The 13,862-nt window shown below is 39.0% G+C and overlaps 1 protein-coding gene across 1 annotated transcript in view; it reads left to right on the top strand.

Annotated features, from left to right (window-relative positions):
- LOC120856988 (serine/threonine-protein kinase TNNI3K) overlaps positions 1–13,862 on the top strand; it is a 330,300-nt gene that overhangs the window by 255,824 nt on the left and 60,614 nt on the right. The window contains exon 22 of the mRNA XM_040232554.1: positions 10,484–10,543. Coding sequence (XP_040088488.1) covers positions 10,484–10,543 — 60 coding nt within the window. The remainder of the gene's footprint in view (positions 1–10,483; positions 10,544–13,862) is intronic.

Genomic DNA, 13,862 nt, shown 5'->3' with positions numbered 1-13,862 from the left:
AGTCTTCTCCAACATGACAGTTCAAAAGCATCAATTCTTTGGTGCTCAGCTTTCTTTATAGTCCAAATCTCACATCCATACATGACTACTGGAAAAACCATAACCTTGACTAGACGGACCTTTGTTGGTAAAATAATGTCTCTGCTTTTCAGTACGCTTTCTAGGTTGGTCATAACTTTCCTCCCAAGGAGTAAATGTCTTTTAATTTCATGGCTGCAATCACCATCTGCAGTGATTTTGGAGCCCCCCAAAACAAAGTCAGCCACTGTTTCCATCATTTCCCTGTCTATTTGCCATGAAGTGATGGGACTAGATGCCATGATCTTAGTTTTCTGAATGTTAAGCTTTAAGCCAACTTTTTCACCCTCCACTTTCACTTTCATCAAAAGGCTCTTTAGTTGTTCTTCACTTTCTGCCATAAGCTTGGTGTCATCTGCATATCTGAGGTTAGTGATATTTCTCCTGGAAATCTTGATTCCAGCTTGTACTTCATCCAGCCCAGAATTTCTCATAATGCACTTTGCATATAAGTTAAATAAGCAGGGTGACAATATACAGCCTTGATGTAATCCTTTTCCTATTTGGAACCAGTCTGTTGTTCCATGTCCAGCTCTAACTGTTGCTTCCTGAGCTGCATACAGATCTCTCAAGAGGCAGGTAAGGTCGTTTGGTATTCCCATCATTTGAAGAATTTTCCAGTTTGTTGTGATCCACACAGTCAAAGGCTTTGGCATACTCGATAAAGCAGAAATAGATGTGTTTCTGGAATTCTCTTGCTTTTTCGATGATCCAGTGGGTGTTGGCAATTTGATCTCTGGTTCCTCTGCCTTTTCTAAAACGAGCTTGAACATCTGGAAGTTCATGGTTCACGTATTGTTGAAGCCTGGCTTGGAAAATGTTGAGCATTACTTTACAAGTGTGTGAGATGAGTGCAATTGTGCGGTAGTTTGAGCATTCTTTGGCATTGCCTTTCTTAGGGATTGGAATGAAAACTGACCTTTTCCAGTCCTGTGGCCACTGCTGAGTCTTCCAAATTTGCTGGCATATTGAGTATAGCACTTTCACAGCATCATCTTTTAGGGTTTGAAATAGCTCAACTGGAATTCTATCACCTCCACTAGCTTTGTTCGTAGTGATGCTTCCTAAGGCCCACTTGACTTCACATTCCAGGATGTCTGGCTCTAGGTGAGTGATCACACCATCGTGATTATCTGCGTCATGAAGATCTCTTTTGTGCAGTTCTTCTGTGTATTCTTGCCACCTCTTCTTAGTATTATCCGCTTCTCTTGGGTCCCTACCATTTCTGTCCTTTATTGAGCCATCTTTGCATGAAATGTTCCCTTGGTATCTCTAATTTTCTTGTAGAGATCTCTAGTCTTTCCCATTCTATTGTTTTCCTCTATTTCTTTGCACTGATCACTGAGGAAGGCTTTCTTATCTCTCCTTGCTATTCTTTGGAACTCTGCATTCAAATGAGTATATTTTTCCTTTTCTCCTTTGCTTTTCACTTTTTTTTTTCCTCAGCTATTTGTAATGCCTCCTCAGTCAGCCATTTTGCTTTTTTGCATTTCTTTTTCTTGATCCCTGTGTCCTGTACATTGTCACGAACCTCTGTCCATAGTTCATCAGGCACTGTATCTGTCAGATCTCATCCCCTAAATCTATTTCTCAATTCCACTGTTTAATCATAATGGATTTGATTTACGTTTTACCTGAATGGTCTAGTGGTTTTCCCTACTTTCTTCAATTTAAGTCTGAATTTGGCAATAAAGATTCCATGTTCTGAACCACCCTCAGCTCCCAGTCTTATTTTTGCTGACTGTATAGAGTCCATCTTTGGCTGCAAAGAATATAATCAGTCTGATTTTGGTGTTGGCTAACTTGTGACATCCATATGTAGAGTCTTCTCTTGTGTTGTTGGAAGAGGGTGTTTGCTAATTCCCACAATAAACAAACAAACAGAACTGTTAAAGCATTTGACCATAAATTCAGAGAACTCATATCTAAGGCACACCCATTAGTACAGATTATTTAAAAATTAAGTTACTTGATAGTTTGTTGATATTTTGTAAATACATTACCTGATTTAATTCTTTTAATTTGGCAACTCAATTTGAGGCCAAGAAAACTGAAGCTCAGGATGGTTAATAAACCATCCAAAGTCATAGAGCCATTATGTATTTAACACCAAGTCTTTTCATTCTAAATCCAGTGTTCTTTCTAGTATGTAGAAGCTAATCTCAGGCATTGAATCTTACATAATTACAACTAAATTATTCTTTATAGCTATAGATGCCACAAACAGAGCGGGAGAATGAAGGAGCATTAAGATCACAAGCCCCACCTACCTTTAAATTCAGTTCTCCTATTTATTGACTATACTATCTTAGATGAATTATTTTTCTAATTTTTTTCCTTTACATGTTTAAAATAGAAATAATAAATGCAAACATTACAGAGTTTTATGAGTTTGATAAAATGTTAAGTGTCTAGTAAGTGTCATTTGTTGTTGTTCAGTTGCTCAGTCGTGTCAGACTCTTTGCGATCCCATGGCCTGCAGCATGCCGGCTTCCCTGTCTTTCACCATCTCCCAGAGTTTGCTCAAACTCATGTCCATTGAGTTGGGGATGCCATCCAACCATCTTGTCCTCTGTTGTCCGCTTCTCCTACGTTCAATCTTTCCCAGCATCTTTCCCAGGGTCTTTTCCAATGAGTCAGCTCTTCACATCAAGTGGCCAAAGTATTGGAGCTTCAGCATCAGTCCTTCAAATAAATATTCAGGGTTGATTTCCTTTAAGATTAACTACTTTGATCTCCTTGCCATCCAAACGACTCTCAAGAGTCTTCTCCAACACCACAGTTTGAAAGCATCAATTCTTCAGTGCTCAGCCTTCTTTGTGGTCCAACTCTCACATCCATACAAGACTTCTGGAAAAATCATAGCTTTGACTATACAGACCTTTGTCAGCAAAATAATGTCTCTGCTTTTCACTATGCTGTCTAGGTTTGTCATAGTTTTTCTTCCAAGAAGCAAGCATCTTTTAATTTCATGGCTACAGTCAACATCTGGAGTGATTTTTAAAGCCCGAGAAAATAAATTCTGTCACTGTTTCCATTGTTTCCCCATCTATTTGCCATGAAGTGATACCATATTTTACCATTATTTTGATACTTTTTTAGTCTCCAATGAAAGAGCACATCATTTGGATTTAATGTTCAAGAAAAGGCCATTCATTTATAATGCATTTCCTGACTGGTTAAAATATAAAAAGTAAAGGAAATTATAATAAAAATCCTCTCCCATACAAAAAGATAGTTTGAAAATAAAATTTAAAACTAGTAATTCTATCATACTTTCAAGTATTTATTGAATACCTTCTGTTCACCAGCCACTCCTCAAGGCAGGAGGGATAGAATAATAAGTGATAAATCCCTAGCCTCATTGGACAGTCCCAGGTAGCTCTAGTGGTAAAGAACCTGTCTACCAATGTAGGAGATGCAAGAGATGCAGGTTCGATCCCTGGGTCAGGAAGATGCCCTGGAGGAGGAAATGGCAACCCACTCCAGTATTGCTAGGAAGAGATGTAAACAACAGACAAAAAGTATGCAATATGTATTAATATGTATTAAGTCATCCAATGGTAAGTTCTATGGAATAAAGGACAATAATGGTAGACAAGAAAAAAAAATAACATTTGAACAAAGACCTGGAAAAGGTGATAGCTCTGGTCTGTCCAGGTGGAAAGAATGAAAAAGGCAAAATCCCTGAAGGCATGGTATGCTCTTTTCTCAGGAGGTCAATGTGATCTGGTGTACAAGAGGAAGAGGAGTCCAGGAAGTAGCAGGGGCAGGTTGTGCATGGCTTAGAGAGGAAAGCAAGGATTTTTTAAAATCAATATAAAATGAGAGTAACTGGAAGCTTTTTGAGTGCCATTACTTCATTTCTAGTATATTTTTAAAATGATGATTTTGGCTACCATGTTGTTTAATACAGCTTTGTAATAATGTTTTATATGAGGGAGCATGATACCTTCAGCTGTGTTTTTTAGATTGCTTTGGCTTTCGGAGTCTTTTGTGCTTTCATAACAATTTTAAGATTGTTTGCTCTATTTCTGTGAAAAATGCCATTGTAATTTTAATGGGGATTGCATTGCACCTGTGCTTTGCCTTAAGTAGTATGGATATTTCAACATTATTAATTCTTCCTCTCCATGAGCATAGAACATCTTTCCATTTATTTCTGTCTTCCATTTCTTTCTTCCATATTGTATAGTTTTCAGTGTACAGGTCTTTCACCTCCTTGGTTAAATATACTCCTAGCTATTTCATTCTTTTTGATGTAATTATAAAGGAGATAATTTTCTTTATTTCTCTTTCTGATAGCTTGTTAATAGCAAAAAAGACAAAACAAGATTTTATATATTGATTTTTATATCCTGCAACTTTACTGCATTTGTTTATTAATTCTAAGAGTTTTTTGGTGGAGTCTTTAGGGTTTTCTACATCAAGTCATCCACATATAGTGAGTTTTACTTACTTTCTCCTTTCCAAGTAGGATGCCTTTTATTTCTTTTTCTTGACTAATGGATATGACTAGAACTTCTGATACTATATTGACGAGAGTGGGCATCTTTGTCTTATTCCTAATCTTAAAAGGAAAATCTTTCAATATTTTACTATTGAGTATGATGGTAGCTTTGGATTGGCTACCATGTTGAGAACACATTTTTTTTTTAATAGGCAGAGATTAGAAGCAGCAAAAGCAGCTAGAACGAAATTATAATAATACTAGCAAAAGATGATTGTAAGGATAAGAGGTAGTCAGATTCTGTATAATTCTTTTTATTATCATGATGCAATTTAATGTAACAAATTTAAAGTCAACTAAGCTGTTCTGTGCAATGGAACATGCTAGGTATACAGGAGTAAACAGACTTTGCTTACCCTCAAATCATGTTTCAGCTAGTGAGATAGACATGTAAATATCCAGTTTTAACACAAGAAAGACTTTTAAAAATCTAAGTGAAAGTGAAAAAAATCTAAGTGAAAGATATATGCAATTGAATGCAAAGTTCCAAAGAACAGCAAGGAGAGATAAGAACGCCTTCTTCAGTGATCAGTGCAAAGAAATAGAAGAAAACAATAGAATGGGAAAGACAAGAGATGTCTTCAAGAAAATTAGAGATACCAAAGGAACAATTGCAAACAAGGGCATGAATGTTGTCTGTTAGGACCTAACAGAAGCAAAAGATATTAAGAAGAGGTGGCAAGAATACACAGAAGAACCATACAAAAAAGATCTTCATGACCCAGATAACCACAGTGGTATGATCACTCACTCTTAGAGCCAGACATCTTGGAATGTGAAGTCAAGTGGGCCTTAGGAAGCATCACTAGGAACAAAGCAAGTGCAGGTGATGAAACCAGTTAAGCTATTTCAAATCCTCAAAGATGATGCTGTGAAAATGCTACACTCAATATGCCAGCAAGTTTGGAAAGCTCAGCATTGGCCACAGGACTGGTAAAGGTCAGTTTTCACTCCAATCCCAAAGAAAAGCAATACCAAAGAATGGCAATGCCAAAGAATTCTCAAACTACCACACGCTAGCAAAGTAATGCTCAAAATTCTCCAAGCCAGGCTTCAACAGTACAGGAACCATGAACGTCCAGATGTTCAAGCTGGATTTAGAAAAGGCAGAGGAACCAGAGATCAAATTGCCAACATCCACTGGATCATCAAAAAAGTAAGACAGTTCCAAAAAAAACATTTATTTCTGCTTTATTGACTACCTCAGGCCTTTGATTGTGTGGTTCACAACAAACTGTGGAAAATTCTTCAAGAGATGGGAACACTAGACCACCTGAGCTGCCTCCTGAGAAATCTGTATTGGTCAAGAAGCAACAGTTAGAATTGGACATGGAACAACAGACTGGTTCTAAATAGGGAAAGGAGTATGTCAAGGATGTATATTGTCACCCTGCTTATTTAACTTATATGCAGAGTACATCATGAGAAATGCTGGGCTGGATGAAGCACAAGCTGGACTCAAGATTTCCAGGAGAAATATTAATAACCTCAGATAACCAGGTGACACCACCCTTATGGCAGAAAGTGAAGAAGAACTAAAGAGCCTCTTGATGAAAGTGAAAGAGGAGAATGAAAAAGTTGGCTTAAAGCTCAACATTCAGAAAACTAAGATCATGGCATCCCATCACTTCATGGCAAATAGATGGGGAAACAGTGGAAACAGTGAAAGACTTTATCTTGGGGGGCTCAAAAATCACTGCAAATGGTGACTGCAGCCATGAAATTAAAAGATGCTTGTTCTTTGGAAGAAAAGCTATGACCAACATAGACAGCAAGTTAAAAAGCAGAGATATTACTTTGCCAACAAAGGTCCATCTAGTCAAAGCTATGGTTTTTCCAGTAGTCATGTATGGATGTGAGAGTTGGACTATAAAGAAAGCTGAGCCCTGAAGAATTGAAGCTTTTGAACCATGGTGTTGGAGAAGACTCTTGAGAGTTCCTTGGACTGCAAGGAGATCCAACCAGTCCATCCTAAAGGAAATCAGTCTTGAATATTCATTGGAAGGACTCATGCTGAAGCTAAATCTCCAATACTTTGGCTATCTGATGCGAAGAACTGACTTGTTGGAAAAGACCATGATGCTGGGAAAGATTGAAGGCAGGAGGAGAATGGGACAACAGAGGATGAGATGGTTGGATAGCATCACTGACTCTAAGGACATGAATTTGAGTAAGCTCCAGGTGTTGGTTAGGGACAGGGAAACCTGGAGTGCTGCAGTCCATGGAGTCACAAACAGTCAGACACAACTGAGCAACTGAATTGACTGAACTGAAGTGAAAGTGAAAAATTATTTTGTGAAATCCTTGGATACTTTCAAAAAAGATGTATCTTGTAAGTTGGACTTAGAGCAAAGGGTTTCCACAGGCAGAGAATAAGAGATAATTCTAGACTGAAAAAATAGTAAGAACAATGTTCTGCACTGAGCAGAAGATCTAAGTTCCCTTCTTTTAGCCTCCCTGGACTACTTAGAGTCTGCCCTATGCATATGTGTTTCAGAGGTCAGCCAGAGAATTAGGCAGAGTCTATATACAAATGGGCTTCCCAGATAACCATAGTGGTATAGAACCCACCTGCCAGTGCAAGAGATATAAGAGGCAGGGTTTCAATCCCTGGGTAGGAAAGATCCCCTGGAGGTCATAGCAACACACTCCAGTATTCTTGCCTGGAGAATCCCATGGACAAATGGAGCCTGGCATGCTACAGCCTATGGGGTCGCAAAGAGTTGGACACGACTGAAGAGACTTGCAAATTCAAATAATGGGGCTCCCTCTCCCAGACCCTTTTCTTCCAGGATTCCGCCTCATTTTTAGTGCTAATGTTTAATACAGAGGATTTTAGGTTGCCCCCTCAAGATTCCTGCCCCCTGGTATACATGCCAGGAATAACTCCCTTCATTTGAGTGTGAGCAGAATCTATGCATATGATGAGCAATTAAGCACATAATTATGTTTTCTAATATGGCAAAACAAAGATTATCCTGTGTAGGTGTGCCCTACTCAAATGACCCCTTTCAGTCAGTTCAGTTCAGTTCAGTTCAGTCACTCAGTCGTGTCCGACTCTTTGCGACCCCATGAACCGTAGCACGCCAGGCCTCCCTGTCCATCACCAACTCCCGGAGTTCACTCAAACTCAAACTCAAACTCACCTTTAAAAGCAAAGAATTTTTCTTCAGTTGGTTACGGGGGCAAAGTTTAGAGACATGTCCTTGCTTGTCAGAAAGAAAGCAAATGGATATGTTGTGAACTGCTTATAGGGGCTGTGTGGCAGGGAGCTGTGGGCATCCTCTGGAAGCTGACAGTCACTGCTGAACAACAGTTGGCAAGAAAATAAGGACCTGAGTCATACGACCACAAGGAAATGAGTTCTTCCTGTACCAGCAAGCTGGGAAGAGACTCAGATGATATTCACAGAGTGCACTGATGCCATAACTTTAATCTGTTGAGGCCCCGAGCAAAGGACCCAGTTAACCTGTACTAAACTCTGACCTACAGAAACTGTGAGCTAATAAATTGGCATTATTTTAAACCATGGCATTTTTGATGATTTGTTAGACAACTTTAAGTGTGCTCAGTTGTTTCCAACTCTCTGCAACCCCAGGGACTGTAACCTGCCAGGCTCCTCTGACAATTGGATTTTTCAGGCAAGAATACTGGAGGGGGTTGCCACTTCCTACTCCAGGGGATCTTCCCAACCCAGGGATCACTTTCATCTCCTGTGTCTCATGCATTGGCAGGCAGGTTCTTTTTACCACTGAGCCACCTGTGAAGTGATGCAAAAAACAGAAGGAAGAATTATCCTTAGAGCAATGTCCTTGAGTAGATTAGCAGGGATAAGATCTAGCACACAGTGAAGGAACTGCCCTCAGATAGAATCGGGCAAAGTTCTTCTATAGAAAAGGAAGTGAAGGCAGATTATGTGAGTTTAGACATAGGTAGGTGGTTGAAATAGTAGTAGGAGGTATAGGTTTGAGGGAAGAGGAGAAGGTGCAAAATAGCCACCTAGAGTGTGAAAAAGAATGAGCTAGAAATATGAAATAGGCTCTCTGAGCAGTACTAAGGTCCACTTCAGATTAGAGCACCATAATTTTAAAATAAGACCTATCAGGATGATTTAATCAAGACTAGGATTTTTCCAATTGTGTACAATTACACAATAGGGCAAGGGAGCTGAGGCTGTGCGGAAGGGAGTGGTTATGATTGCCAATGAAATCCAAGCTAAATCAGGGAGGAAATGCAGTGACCCTGTGACAGTGAAAAGATGGTAACAGGAACAGAAAGGAGGGGAGACAGATTAGATGATAGATAGAAGATAGAGCAAGGTTGGCAAGAATAAGGCTTTTAAAGCTAAGTAATACACACACACACACACACTATACATATATATATATATATATATATACACACAGACATATACATGGGTGTTGGTTTACTGCACTGTTTTCTTCTGCTTTAGGGTATATTCGAAAATCATCACAATAAAAAGCAGGGTTTTCTTAAGTGGTGAGATGGTTTATGTGGTCAAATTTGTTGGAGTCAGGGTTCTGGAAGAAGTGAGCTAGATAGGAAGGAGACAGAGCCCTGGGAGTGATCTGATGGAAAATGTGAGGTGGAATAGCTCGGAGAAGTTGCAAGCACTGCTAGTAATAGAGTCTAGGGTATGAATGACCAGCGAGCTGATTAAATGAGGGAAGGTAGAGGATAAGATCAGCAAAGAAGAGGAGACAAAGGAACCCGGAAGTCAGGGGTCACCTTTGTGATTACCTGCTAGGATAATAAAAACACTGAGAGTCATGCTAGAGAACAGGGCAGTGAGCCAGATGCAAAGTCTTTGACCAAAGGAGAGCAGCTCTGTGGAAAAGCTTGACAAACTGGTGGCTTTTCAAGGAGAAACCATTCGAAATTTGCAAAGTCCATGGGAAAGACACAGACCCCTGCTTACCCCACTATCACCGCACACTCCTGGAGGCACAGGAGCATGTAAGAGAAAACAGCTTCCTTCTGGAGAGCTCCAGGGGACGCAGCGTCCTCAGGGGAGGGCTAGATATTAAGGGAGAAATTGTTCTACTAAGAATCTAAATTAGTTGGTTACAGCACCTGAATGTTAAATTGGGCTATCCACCTCCTGGCAGTGAAAGTTTCATAAAGGGAGAAATGATAGGTTATGTAGTCCTTAGGACCTGACAAAAGGAGGCATATAATTTCTTCAAAAGAGACCGACGTTTTCTAAAATCCCAAGAATTTTTTCCCCGGATCTATACTCGCTTATATATCCCTAGCAACTAGAACAAAGCTTACAATATAATCAGAATACAAGAACTGTTTATTTAACCAAACTCATCTGACAGGAAGATTCATAGTAGACAATACCTTTAATGACAGTTTTTGAAGATAAAAAGCTTATCTTAACCTCTAAAGTAGGGCATAGTCGTGGGGTTACTATTGATCATAGTTTTGAATCTGAGGTGCTATTTTCAAAAGTGAACCTAATTATAAAATTAGCTGTAGCAGTCCTTTCCTTACAGACACACTGTACAGTGTATTATAAGGCACAGAGATAGTTAATAGTTTTTAGCATTCACTTTTATTCTTTCATTTTGAAGAGGAAAACCTGCCATTTAAAAGCATGCAAAGCTAATTAAAGCTTTTCCACTATTTCATTATCTGAATGTAGTTGCAAATGCTGACTTAAAACTCTTATCAGAGGGAGACTCAACATTCCTCCCAGAACAGCAAATGAACATTCAATTAACACTTCAATACAAGTGTATTTTAAATAAAAATATACTTGATGGTTAATCTCATTCTTTATATATGCAAATACTAAATTTTAAAAGCCAAAGAGAGCTGCCTCCCTTTTATTCTTTGGGGGAATAAAAGTCTTTTCTTTATTTACAGGGAAGACCTGAATTTTCTGAAGTTGTTACCAAGTTAGAAGAGTGTCTCTGCAACATCGAGGTAAGAAATTTACCTTCTGAAATATGTCCATTAAAGAGGCTTGGATACACAGATTTCTTGGGGAATGGATGTTGCTGGTACTTATGGAAATAATATAAGTGTGAGTGTCCATAACTCCATTCATATTTTTACCCTGTCACTTAAGTTCTAATAACTGCATCTATAGGGACAAAGGCAAATTCAGACTGAATTTGGGCTCTTCCAAGGAATGATCAGGCAAGCAAATGCACATAGGTATGCATAATTTAAAAGATTGATAAGTAAAATTTTTAAATATAACAAATATGTTAGAAAATGATTTAAATCAATTTTTTCTATACAAAAATTCTTACATACAATGAAATGTAAGCTAAAACATTAAGCCATTGTCCATTTATGTTCAGTAAGAACAGAAAAAAAGTTGTTACTAAAATTAGCACGTAAGTTAATCGGGAGGCATTGCTTGTGTACCACACATATGTTGCATAAAGTGATATGTGTTGGTAATGAGGCTAATGGAATTTTCTTTCCTTAATATTAAGGAGCTGTTTGCTTTAATTTTCTCTATAATTGCCTTATCTTCTGTACACCTGTTCAGGAGATAGCATTTGAAAATAGGCAAGGGAACTGGAACATGAGCACTAATTCAATAATAATAATATATACCCCAATGCAGGTAAGTGCTACAAGAGAGGAAGATGGACATTACACATACAGGCTCATGTATAAATGAGTATATGAAAGGTAGGGGCAAAAATGGAAAAAGACAGCATCAACCTGAGATTGCACAACTAAATCCCAGAGTAAAATCATCCAACAAAAGTTTTCTTTTTAAAAAATTTTAGCCAAGAGTGATTGGAATGCAGTCTTCTGTAGAAGTGTCCCAGGTCTGCAATTACAGCCTGCAGGGAGTGGCCCTATCTCATGACTCTTTACTGGGATTTATAGAGAGGAAGTTTTTCCTATGGAATGAAACTTTGGTTTTAGACATAAAGCTTCCTTTCCCTTCTCATCAATCCTGAAACATACAAAGTAGAGAGAAGTAAAGGCATATTTGGTAGGGCTACAGTAGCCCCTACAAACAAGAGCTTCTACCAGAGGCCTGGGATGTTGAGAAGCACTATTAAGGCTTTAGTTTCACGTATCCTCTCACTTTGAACCTTTGTGTTTGACTGACCAAAGTTGTGCCAAGCATGGGATATATCCAGTTAGATTAGAGAGTGAATTCCAGAAACAGAGATAATGGTAGGATGTACTAAACTGACCAAGCCTCTTAGCACAGTCTCCCCTAGTAGAGAAGATGAGTAACTACAGGCTGTATGCAAAGAGAAGTTGCTGGAGTAGGTTGCACTAAATAATGGACTAGGATAATCTTTAAGGGATTTAACTTGTGGAGTTCCATAAGGCTCCATTCTCTCTACTCTTTGACTTTTTGGTCAGTGGTTTAGATCTTGGTCATGAAGTCTCTCTGCTCATCCCAGTTGCAGATATAATAAAGTTGAGACAGAACAAATATTTGAAAGCAGGATTATAGAGTATTTTGGAAGATAAAGTAGTAGGACATATCTAACAAGAATAAGTTTAACAGGAATAAATATATCATCATGCACTGGAGTCAAGGAAACAAGAGTAGAAGAATCAAACAATGGAGATAATGGCTTTGGAGCACCATGAAGATCGGTGGATAAACCTTGGGGGAGTTAGAATATGAAATATCTGTCTTATATCAGGATAAAGAATGTGATCATTCCTCTCTCTTCTGAGATGGCCAAACAAAATAGTACCCAACATATATCCCTATAATGGAGGAGGAAATGGCAACCCACTCCAGTATTTTTGCTTGGATAATGCCATGGACGGAGGAGCCTGGCATGCTACAATCCATCGTGTCACAAAGAGTTGGACATAGCTGAGTCACTGAGCACATATTCTTATAAAGGGATTATTAAAACTGGAACACAAATTTTAAGGAATAGAAATCAGAATGGTGAATGGATCGACAACCAATTGAGGAATCAAGGATGCTTATCCTGGAGAAGGCAAAATTAGGAGGAGTCAACAGCTGTTTATAAACATCTGAAGATCTATCATATAGGAAAGGGATTGGCCTAGTTCTCTGTGGGCCAACAGATGGAAATGAAGTCCAGTAGTAGATGTGGTTAATTATGAAGAAACTTTCCAATGGTCAGAGCCATCCTAAGATAAATGAATGGATCTGGATGTAGTAGGTTCCCCATCAGACTGCATAAGGATGAAAAGGATGAGATTGAATCATTGGAAAGTCTGAAGGTTCATTTCAACATTTCATGATTCTTTACTGAGAAATGTCTTGTCTACTTGAAGAGCCTAAAATTTACATATATTATTTTTTAAATAAAAATCTACTGTCTCATGAAATTATTATATCAAAGAATTAATGTTCTTCTCTGATAGCACTGTTGGTAAAGTATCTGCAGCAGTGCAGGAGACCTAGGATCAATCCCTAGATCAGGAAGATCCCCTAGAGAAGGAAATGGCAACCCACTCCAGTATTCTTGCCTGGAAAATCTCATGGATCGAGGAGCCTGGTGGGCTACAGTCCAGAGGGTCGCAAGAATTGGACATGACTTTGCAACTAAATCACAACCACAGAGTGCATAACAGCAAGCTTATAAAAAAATCCAAGAAAACTATTATCTTATCTTTTATTTTCTCTTTCTCATTTTCTTCCCTCACACTCTTCTGTTCTCTAACTGTACTTCAGTTCAGTTCAGTTCAGTCACTCAGCTGTGTCTGACTGTTTGCGACTCCATGAATCGCAGCACGCCAGGCCTCCCTGTCCATCACCAACTCCTGGAGTTCACACCAACTCCTGGAGTTCACCCAAACTCACGTGCATCGAGTCAGTGATGCCATCCAGCCATCTCATCCTCTGTCGTCCCCTTCTCCTCTTGCCTCCAATCCCTTCCAGCATCAGGGTCTTTTCCAATGAGTCAACTCTTCGCATGAGGTGGCCAAAGTACTGGAGTTTCAGCCTCAGCATCAGTCCCTCCAATGAACACCCAGGGCTGATCTCCTTTAGGATAGACTGGTTGGATCTCCTTGCAGTTCAAGGGATTCTCAAGAGTCTTCTCCAACACCACAGTTCAAAAGCATCAATTCTTCAGCACTCAGCTTTCTTCACAGTATAATTCTCACCTCGATTACATGACTACTGGAAAAACCATAGCCTTGACTAGACAGACCTTTGTTTGCAAAGTAATATCTCTGCTTTTTAATATGCTATCTAGGTCAGTCATAACTTTCCTTCCAAGGAGTAAACATCTTTTAATTTCATGGCTGCAATCACCATCTGCAGTGA

This window comes from Oryx dammah, unplaced genomic scaffold, assembly GCF_014754425.2.
Source record: "Oryx dammah isolate SB20612 unplaced genomic scaffold, SCBI_Odam_1.1 HiC_scaffold_28, whole genome shotgun sequence".
NCBI classification, from domain to species: domain Eukaryota; kingdom Metazoa; phylum Chordata; class Mammalia; order Artiodactyla; family Bovidae; genus Oryx; species Oryx dammah.
Note: the sequence above shows the minus strand (reverse complement) of the source record. Positions and strands in the feature narration are given on the sequence as shown.